General features: G+C 40.2%; 1 protein-coding gene across 1 annotated transcript in view; it reads right to left on the bottom strand.

Moving 5' to 3' along the window:
- Window positions 1-10725, bottom strand: part of COL25A1 (collagen, type XXV, alpha 1) — a 497755-nt gene extending 487030 nt beyond the window's left edge. The window contains exons 1-2 of the mRNA XM_014544731.1: window positions 9781-10725; window positions 8570-8639 (exon numbers count right to left, since the gene is read on the bottom strand). Of these exons, the coding sequence (XP_014400217.1) occupies window positions 8570-8639; window positions 9781-10077 (367 nt within the window). The 5' untranslated portion in view covers window positions 10078-10725. The remainder of the gene's footprint in view (window positions 1-8569; window positions 8640-9780) is intronic.
- Window positions 10726-10731: the final 6 nt, after the last annotated feature.

Raw genomic sequence — 10731 nt, 5'->3', positions numbered from 1 at the left:
TAAAAATACAAAAAAAAAGATTGTGTTTTGTATGTGGTTTGTGAAAATGTTTTATCTTATGATCGTATCGTGTACATCTAAAAAATGCCGACTGGGTTCTGGAGCCCCTGAAACACAAATTGGAGTTTCATAATTCCTAGAAGGTAATAAAAATATCTTACCTTTCAAAACTGCCAGAATTGACCTAAGATATAGGAATATTGGGGGAAGAATTGTGTCAATTTTCCAGGCAAATTTAATTCTAGTGTCTTAAGGATCAAAAATAAGAATACCAATTTTTGTCTGTAAATAGAGTTGAAGGAGAGACTCCTATGATATTTTTCTCTCCCACTGGCTGCTACTAGAACAAAAGAAACTGCTGGAGGCAGAGCTATAACGGAGAATTCCTCTGACTCTCAGACCATTATCCAGATTTACATTAAAAGAGAAACTCTAAAATGCCAGGCTTGCCAAGTATGATGGTAAAGATATTTGATTCCAAGAGATTAGGGGGCATGGGTGATTTTTCCTCCTGCTTTTACTCTCCTGCATGTGAACTCTTTGGTAAAGAAAGGAAAGATAGGCTCTACCCTGTCAGGACCAGGCTACTTCTAGTTAAACATGGACTTACTCTCAATGTTCCCATAATGCATACACTAGAATGGGCTACAATTCATATAATTTACTCAGTCACTTAGCCTAAATGTGAAAATTGTATTTAAATATGTGCTGACCACATTTCAAACATAAGACTAAAAACTTTGTGTACATAATCCAGAAGCCCAAAGCTCCTAAAATCTCAATTATTAATATCCAAATTAATAAGGCAATTCCTGGCAAATCAGACTACACAATCAGACTAAAGAACACAATGAGAAAAATAAAGAACATATTTCAACTATCATATTGTGTGGTAACAGAGGTTGAAATGGGGACTCCAGATGAAATCATATCAAAAGCATGATAGTGACTACAAATGATTCTTGATTCTGAGAAATTATAAAACGTAAGCACAAAATCTCAACTGGTAAATTCAATTACATTTAGTTCACTAATTCTAGCTGTGGGACTACTATTTTCAAATTCATATCTGTGAACTAAATAACTAAACTTTTTGACTAATACAAATGTAAAAATTACTACATTGTTTTAAATATCTTAAAACTGGTAGATAGGACAGTCTAGTCTTCAAGTGTAGATGGAAGAAATTACTTGTTATCTCTACAAATCATTTCCATTGCAAAGAGAAGTCAAGAGACAGAAGATAGCTAGGACTTTAATTGGTAAGGAGCTGGAAGAACAGAGGAAGTCCCACTATGCAGCTCAGTTCCTCCTCCTTGTGGTCACAAAGGGAAGGTGCCTGCCATCTGATGACATGTCTTCAGGAAATCCTATTATTTAAATGACTTGCAGAATAGTCATTAGAAGGAATATAGGATGCCAATGAAAAGTGCTCAATTTTAATTTGCAAGTGATTTCCACTTCTGCTTCCCACTCTTAGCATTTCCTCCTTTGTAAAAGTCAATTTTGAAATATTTTTAATTGCACTATTGCTGAACACATCCCAATGAAACAGTTACCTAAGCATGTCTACGGATTCAGTATGTAGGTATGCCACAGCCATTTCTAACACAAATTGGAAAGAAGAAAAAAGGTGTTAAGTATCATGGAGCATTAAACCACAGCATGGAACTGCTCCCTGTTGGCAAACCAGGGAGGGCGGGGCAGCTTCTGTGTTCAGCAGTCCCACAGTGGCTACAGCCTGCAATCTAGGCTGACTCATCCATGGTTTTCAATTCTCAGCTCCAACAAACCACCAAGTAATGTTTATCAAGTGAGAGAATGGAATAAAAACACTTTTTCATAATGGGCTTTGGATGGTTTCCACACAAGATATTACAGATTGATGTTATTTTGATGAATGTCTAGTACGGTTCCCCTGCAACAGGAAATGCCCCCCTGGACTGTAAAACAGTCCTGATTCTGGCATGTTTTCCCCTTACGCCCGCCATTTACCTAATCTTGTTGATAAAAGGATGCCCTCCTCCTCCGTTCCTAGACCTGTATCTGACATTCAAATACTGTTTTTTCAAATACCACAGTTGATTTTGCAGTTCCAAGCCAATCGGAAGCACAATGGTCCGGAGAGGCTACTTGTACCTATACATTCTTCCAATGAGCTAGAAAGAATTAACCCCTATGCAGAACTTATGCCCTCCTCTTAAATAAATTCTAGCTCATGGAAAAACAGAATTACTAAGGTAAGAAAGAGAAAAAGAACATTTGAAGAATTTACTTCTTAATAATTTTTAGACAAGAGAAACAGAAGAGAAGCTAGGAAACAAGAACACTGCTTCAAGAGGCAATTTGTCCCTGGTCCTGTGGGTGACAGGGCGTTTTGCCAGCTGTCACTACTGGACCAACTAAGTGTTACACCCAAACTGTTGTGCTTATAAGGATGAAAATAACATGAATGCTTTGAGGCACTTTGATGTCACACTGGATTATCTGGGCTTACAAGAGGAGGGGATTGCCTACTATTCTCGTTTAAATAACATTTTTAGTATTTTAATTTGCTCTCTTTCTGAAAACTAGTTCTGACTTTCTTTACCTCACATAACTGAAAATCTACAAATTACTATGCCCTGACTAGATACACTCTTCCCACTCAGTGTGCCGCTGGTTAGGAAAAATGTACAGCATGGTGAAAAACCATGTTAGTAGGAAATACAAATTTTATAGGAGTAATTTATGTTAGCAAGGTAATACGATGGAAAAGGGTGCACAATCTTAAAGCTACAGTTAACATTTATTTCCACCCAAATTGAGAAGATGCCACAAAGCCAGCCACCAAATGTATCACTCACATTTATAAAGCAGAGCGACTTTAATTGCCTACATATATTCTTATTTTGTATGTTATCATTTTCATAGGCTTGGAGGGTGGGTAGGAACCTCAGAAGTTATGTGGTATATCTTTTTTATCTCTAGCTAAACTCTCCGAGCAGATGACCAGCTGTGTTACGTTTCATCATTTTTTAGTGAATGTCAAAGGGCCAGGTCCTGTGCAGTACCCACCGGGCAGAAAGTTTTGACTCTTATTCAACCCAAATCTCACTGTTTTCAGAAGAAACGTAGAAGAATAAATTACCATCTTATCTATCACTACCCTTTATATGTTAAAGTCACTTTTTTGTTTCAGTTGGGTATCAGTGTAGATCAACCAAGTGTCTGTGCACCTTCATCTCACCATAAATTCTTAGAAAGCCAAAAGTCAGGAAAGGCTATGCCAATCATCTTTTTATTCATTGCTACAGCTTTATCTCTAATCAGAAGCCAGATTTCTCATGTTATGATTTTTCTCCTGCTGTGAATTTCTCGGGGGTTTTCCACAGAGAAAATTTTTTTAAAAATCCTTAATATTTACAACATGGGAGAAATTTTGGTCACATGCTCCAAACACACTGTTTTTTTTCTTGGTTGCACCTGTCACACCTGCAAATTCATGTCAACTTTAAATAAATGTCTGTCATCCTCATTGAAATGTAAGCTCCATGAGGGCAGATTCCAAGTCTCTAGCATGATATTTGGCACACAGAAGTCTCTTTATGCTTGGAGAATTGACAAATGCCTTTCAAAACCATTCCAGTCCAACACTCATACTGAGAGGATATAAAAACTAAGTCTGTAAAAGTCATTCTTAAAAATACTTGCCCCCGATTGTATAACATGTTAATGACAAAGCCAGGATTAGAATTCTGTATTCTTGATTGCCCATTCACATTCTCAGTCCATTACACCACAGAGGCTCTTATACCTAATACCCTGGGCAGGCAACACTACTGATGAGTAAGGCACAGAAACCTTTGTGCTCTAAACATCATTTGGTTGGCTGCCTAGCTCCCTGTGTTCCTTATCATAGAAACCCTCCCATAAATATGCCTGGTTTATACATACCTTCTGTAGGACTGCAAGAACAGAACCCAAAATGGAATTCTACAGCCAGAGCAAAAACAAACAATTTATTCTCAAAGATGAGGGTCAAGTTTTACAAAGGCCAAGCCACAGATACCAGCCAAATTTCCATGGTTCAGCTACTGCTGAATCAAATATTCTGCTAAACAGAGCTCCAATGTATATGGTTTCTTAAATTTTATTTTGGGGTTTCTTTAATGCAAATATTTTTAAAATAGAGCTTCTGAGCACATGTAAAAAGTAAATGGGAGCCCTAGCCGGTTTGGCTCACTGGATAGAGCGTCAGCCTGCGGACTGAAGGGTCCCAGGTTCGATTCCAGTCAAGGGCATGTATCTTGGTTGCGGGCGCATTCCCAATGGGGGATGTGCAGGAGGCAGGTGATCGATGTTTCTCTCTCATCGATGTTTCTAACTCTCTATCCCTCTCCCTTCCTCTCCGTAAAAAATCAATAAAATTATTCTTTTTTAAAAAGTAAATGGTATCTTATATGCATGTATGCATTACCTATGGACACAGACAATAAGGTGGCGAGGGCCTGGGGTGGGATGGGAACTGGGAGGAGGGGAGCTCTGGGGGGAGAAAAAGAGGGACATCTGTAATAATCTCAACAATATGCAAATTGACTGAATGGCAGAATGACCGGTCGCTATGACGTGCACTGACCACCAGGGGACAGATGTTCGATGGGGGAGCTGCCCCTTGGTGGTCAGTGCATTCCCACAGGGGGAGCACTGCTCAGCCAGAAGCAGTGGCAGGAGCCTTTCCTGCCTCTGAGGCAGCGCTAAGGAACAGCAAGCTTGGCCTCTGGCTGAGCGGCTGTCCCACAGGGGGAGTGCTGCTCAGCCAGAAGCCGGGCTCATGGCTGGTGAGCACAGCATCAGTGGCGGGAGCCTGTCCTGCCTCCGCTGCAGGCGGGCAGTAAGGAGTGAGGGGTCCCAAACTGCGAGAGCCCTGGACTGTGAGAGGGATGTCTGACTGCCAGGTTAGGCCCCATTCCTGGGGGAATTGGGCCTAAGCTGGCAGGCAAACATCCCCCAAAGGGTCCTGGATTGTGAGAGAGCACAGGCCAGGCTAAGGGACCGTCCCCCAACCCCGTGCACAAATTTTGTGCATCGGGCCTCTAGTATATATATAAAAGTAAATGAGAATTTTCAGAGGTGACAAAGGTGATCTAAAATTGGATTGTGGTGATGATTACACAACTCCATAAAATTATTTTTTAAATATTTAAATTATACACTTAAAATGGGTAATTATTATAAATTATACTTTAATAATAATTTAAAAATTTAAATATTTTTAAAATATTACAGTGTGAAAATGAGTCAGAAAGTTAAAGTATTTCTTTTTGTAAACACCTAGTATCAAAACTGTAAAGACATTTTAAAATATCCCCATACTTTTTTAAGGCCAGGTTTTATCTACTTCAATCCTGGTTTACCTACAAGGTCAAAAGTTTTTCCTGTAATTTTGGTAAAAAAATAATTTAGTAGACTAATATAAATATCTTGGTGTAGCACTGCAACACTAAGTTGTTTGACTGATTATCTGCATAAATAACCTATAGATATATGTGTTTAATTAAGCATAATGTTCTAGTCCAAAACCTGTCATTTACCATTGGGTTTTCAGCAAGTTACATATCTCCAGACCTTGGTTTTCCCACCTCTATCATGTGTCCCTATGGACCAGATGAAAATTAAATAGCATATAATACAGTATAAAGAATAGTAATTGCTACTATGTATTGAATAGCCAAACACCAATATGCCAAACTGTTTAAATTATTATCCTACAAGGAAGGTATTATTATTAGTTACTTTTTTGCAGATGAGGAAACTGGAAAATAAAGTTCATTAGTTTGACCAACGTCACACAGTTATTTAATAGGAGACCTAGGATTTTAATCCAAAACTGTTCAGCTCCAAAGCGTATACTCATTCTCCATCCCTCACTCGACTTTGAGCTTTTGATTCTATCAGATGTGGCCATGAATCCTGACATTGTCTTTACTATGGTAAGTTAGTCACCTTCTGAGTCCAGTTTCCTAATCTATACAATGAGATCACCAATATTTAACTCTCGGGGTCGTTGTGAAGATTAAATGAGAGTGATTCCCCTACTGGTATAATTAGAAATTACTCAGTAATATTCTATCTCATCCCTCTCCCATACATGCTCCTTCCTGTGCTTAAAAATATCTATTTTAAAAACCTCTATAAATTCTATGATTTCCTTATAGCCTACCTGGATAAACCTCCCTGGGACTGAGTTCTATCAAAAGCAATTAAAGTGAACACAAACAACACAGCATTAATCCTTTGCTATCAGTCATTGGCTCTGTGACGGAGATAGTCAACAGGAGTGTCAACTTCAAGGGGTGGGCATCTGTCCACAGGAACTGAGCGAGCTGAGGTCACAGACTTGTCTCACTCTGCCCTACAAACAGATGTCTGGGTGACAACTCTTAGTCACTGCAAACCAGGGTTAGAGCCAAACCAGGTGGGAAGTGCTGTATCTCCTTCCTTTTCCTCTTGGCCAGCCCATTCATTCCCTAAAACAATAATCACTGACCATAATTTAAAATCACTAGTTTTACCCCATTCATTCCCTAAAACAATAATCACTGACCATAACTTAAAATCACTAGTTTTACCCCAGAATACTACTTTCAACATAATGCCTTTATTTTGATGATATCTAATTATTCCACAAGCTTAAAGTGTTTCTATAATAGTGATCCGTCAACAAGAAACCTGTTTGATTCTGTGTAGTGAAATGTGCACCTTGAAATATTTACCTCTCAAACAACCTGGTGAAAACTGATGTAATGTGGAGCTCTAGTGGTGCAAGAAAGTAAAGCAGCCATTACTGAGGGCCAACAAAACAGCCAAGGAAATCACCATTTATTATTTATTTGTTATTATGGTGAAATCGCTGTTTATTATTCAGTTAATATGTTAAGAAGAAAAATGATTCAAAATGATATTCCAAGATAATGTAAGGTAAACCCTAAATATAATGTATTTCTTCTAGATTACATATTAGACCTCAACAGCTCGTTTATACCAAACATAATAAAGCAGTTAAGTTCACAAGTAATAAAACTCAGTGCTGTGGGTGTCACTTCTCTACTTTTTACCCAGTTCACTAAGAATCCTCTTACTTAAACACTAGTTGTTTGTCACACAGCTAACAAGAGTACTGAATAGAAAAAAATGCTGGGCTCTAAGTGTATATGACCAGTGAAGTTCTATACCAACTGATTTGAGAATTTAAATAATCCCTCCAAGCTGATGAGGTTTTGTGAGTTAATTCCTGCACTACAAAGTGTTTTCCTTGAATTTCTGACTTCTGAGGTCTTTTCCAATTTAAAGCAAGCAAGAATGAAACCTACAATGTCAAAACAAACATTAATGTTTCCCTGTTACCTAATGTATATGTCTTCTCAATTGAAAGGGCTTCATTTGCCAAAACTACAGTTCCATTATGGTCAGCAAAGTAGCAGAACATAAATAATAAAACTTGTATGCTGTACAACTGGGAGTTGACATTTAAAATTTCTAAATATGGTGCCTGATTTAGCTGTGTTATGGTGAGGAAAAACAAGTTATCATGAGAAAAAAAACTCAGAATATGAAAAATATAGGAAGTAAGCTTTCCATGTATAAGTATCTAAGCATCTTATGCCTGGACATTACAGAAAATGTAAGAGACTCACTTTTCCATAAGAGGTGGTAAAAGAAAGTAAATGTTCATAAATGCATTAACAAGATTTATCTGAAATAAATATCTCTACTGATGGCAGTTTTCCATGGCTTTGATCAGTTGAATCCACTAGATGTTTTCCAATAGACATACTCCAAGGGCTTCTAAATTGTTAGGTCTACAGATAACTGACTCCCGAACCTCAGAGGTCTACTGAGGAAGATTTAATGATTACCTAGAGATTTCATTCATTAATATCTCTTCTCTATCCTTCTACTAATATGTTGTCATTAATATAATTCCCTAAAGCTGAAGAGAAAAAAATGGTAAAAATATAAGAGCCTTTTCTGAGATGTCATTGAGAATGCAGTAGTTAGCAATGGGAAGCTCAAGGTAAAGAACAAATTTCCTTTAGCTAAAGAATGCAGAACCCTTTTTGATAGAAAAGAATAAAAGCAGGAGAGAAAGTTAAGGTCCTTTACTAACATAATCATATGTTAAAAGGAGCAAATGGAAACCTGTGCTAATCCATTTGCCACCAGGGAATTCAGAATCTAACGTGTTCTGCCGTCCTTTTCACAGTAGGCATTAAAATTGAATAAAATTGAACAATATTTTTCAATCTGTGAATCTAAGAATTTCATATTTGTACATCATCTGCCATATTTTCCATGGTGATTATCTCTCTCTCTTTTGTTCTCCCATAACAGACCTTGGTATGCTGCTTAAAATAATATTTGGGGCTTTATTTGCCATTCTTTTGACTGAGACATGTTGATTTTATTAAAGTGAGTTGGGTCTGCATTCTTTCTTTACTATTATTACAGGTAGACTTGACAGACACAGGACTTTTGTTTTAAAATGCTCTGCTATGGAGTCAACCTTGTTAAATAAGTTCCATTTTACCTGCTGGGCAGTTGCATTCTGAAGGTGCTTCTCTTGCGATTCTTATTTTAGCCATATGTTCATAGGATTTCTGCAGGGGGTGGAAAGAAGAGGTATTAAGAGTCATCAGTAGCATTGGAGAGAAATGGGTTCTTCAGGGATTCTCTGTCCATATGCTTGATTCACCAGCATTTGATAGCCTGCATAACTAAAGTTTACATATGTACTTTGGACTCAGTCAAAAGGTAACAGTACCCAAGCCCTAAAAAAAAAAGAAAATGATCATTGACATGATATCAAGACTGCTGAAAAAAATAGAAAAAAATAATAATAAATTAATTTTTAAAAAAAAGACTGCTGGCCTTGTATAACATCTTTCTCCATTGTTCAACTACCAACACCCACTACCTCAGCTCATACATATGCAGCCAATGCAAAAACCTGGCATTAACATGTTGCAGTTCTAGGTAAGTTATGTGTTTTAAAACAGCCAATACTTTATGCATGGAGGTCAACTGCTTATCATGTTGCGCTGCAACTACTGCCAAACAGCCTCTCTGTTAGAAAAGCAAGTTCCAGAAAACCTCCTAACTCCAGTCTAAAGCTGCCCCTGATTTTGATACATATTGCAGATTACTTTAAACTCTCAAGTCCAATGGCTCTGCATTCATAAACACCTCTGGCACTGCATCTTTTACCAAAAAAATTAAGCTATTTTTTTCTTTTTAAACATTTAATAGGAGACCATTCAATGTATGAAATAACTGGTTCTAAATCACATTCAGGGTTATTTTACTTTCAAGAGTGATTACCATTTGGATATTAATAGCACCTCTGGTCCTAACCCTCTTGAAGAACATAACAGAACAGAACAGATGTTATTCTGCAAGGAATATTCTCCACAAAATCGGTAAAGATTCATATGAGACTTTGGAAAACTAAGAGAAGCTATAATGCCACCCTGCCATTCTGGTCACCCTTCCCGCTTAAGAGCTCCAAATAGATTTAACATGCAAATATCCAGAAGAGTGAAGGAAGATGAGACACATAGAGAGGGTGGTATCAAAGGATGTGCATATACAGTACAAACATATGCCACCATGGATGGACGCCTAGCATATGTGCACACAGCCACACCAAGTATGCGGACAACAAGGGTAGGCTGGTCGTATACACAGAATCACTCCTGTGCGAGATGTTATGCACGTGCAAAATACCCCAGCTTTTCACACCTGAGCCAGAAGTCGCTCCACTTTCTCTTGCACCACTGCTTTGAGCTGATCCAGGCAATCGGGAAGCGGACGGATGGAAGGGTCCCCTTTGGCGGATTCGAGAGCGGCGATCCTCGCCTGCAGATCGTTGGTTTTCACCCCCAGGTACAGACAAGACATCACGGCCACCACTGACAGGAGGGCCGCCAGGACCGCGCCTGGGGGCACGGTGCGGGCACAAGACTGCCGGGCGGGGCTCGGGTCCTCGGAGCCCGGCTCTCCGGCCCCTCCTTTTCCTGCAGGCTTCTTCGGCAGCATCGTGGCGGGGTCCGCTGCCTCCCACCCTCTCCCACTTCCAATAATCGTAAAGGGAAAGAAAAAGGACGATTCCTCCAAAGTTCAGTCCGGTGGGCTGTACAACTAGTTGGTGGAGTGAGAGAGGGGCGCGCGCGGATGGACCCCCGCTCTCCCCAGTGCAGAGACCAGCAGTCCTGGACCGTCCTCCGCCTTCTTCTCCTCTCCTACCTGGGGGTGAAGAGCACCCTCCGTCTATGGACTGGTGGCCACAAGGCAAAAACCAGAAAGGAACCCAACTCGGATAGTCCTGCTGACACCCCCCTGAGGACGGGCACTTCGGAGGTCCCCGCGGGCGGCCGCCCAGGGGCCGGGGACCGTGAGAGACGGCTGCGGTGGCCGCCGCTCCCCTCGCCCCGCAACGCGGACCTGTTGCGTCTGCTAGTTTGCCTTAGGTCTGCCTAGCCGGTGTTTTTCCGCACGCCAACTGCCTCCCACCTGGACTCGGCGCCGGGCAAAAACGGCTGAGCGCGGCGGCGGGAGCGCAGCGCCAAAAGGGTACCGAGGGGCAGAGGCCAGAGGAAACGGAATAAGGAGCAAGAGCGAGCGGCGAGGCCGAAGTCGCGGCTGCCCCCAGGATCTCCGCAGCCTCGCGCGTGCAAGCCTTAAATACCCTTC

The sequence above is a fragment of the Myotis brandtii genome, unplaced genomic scaffold, assembly GCF_000412655.1.
Source record: "Myotis brandtii unplaced genomic scaffold, ASM41265v1 scaffold38, whole genome shotgun sequence".
In the NCBI taxonomy this organism is placed as follows: Eukaryota; Metazoa; Chordata; class Mammalia; order Chiroptera; family Vespertilionidae; genus Myotis; species Myotis brandtii.
Note: the sequence above shows the minus strand (reverse complement) of the source record. Positions and strands in the feature narration are given on the sequence as shown.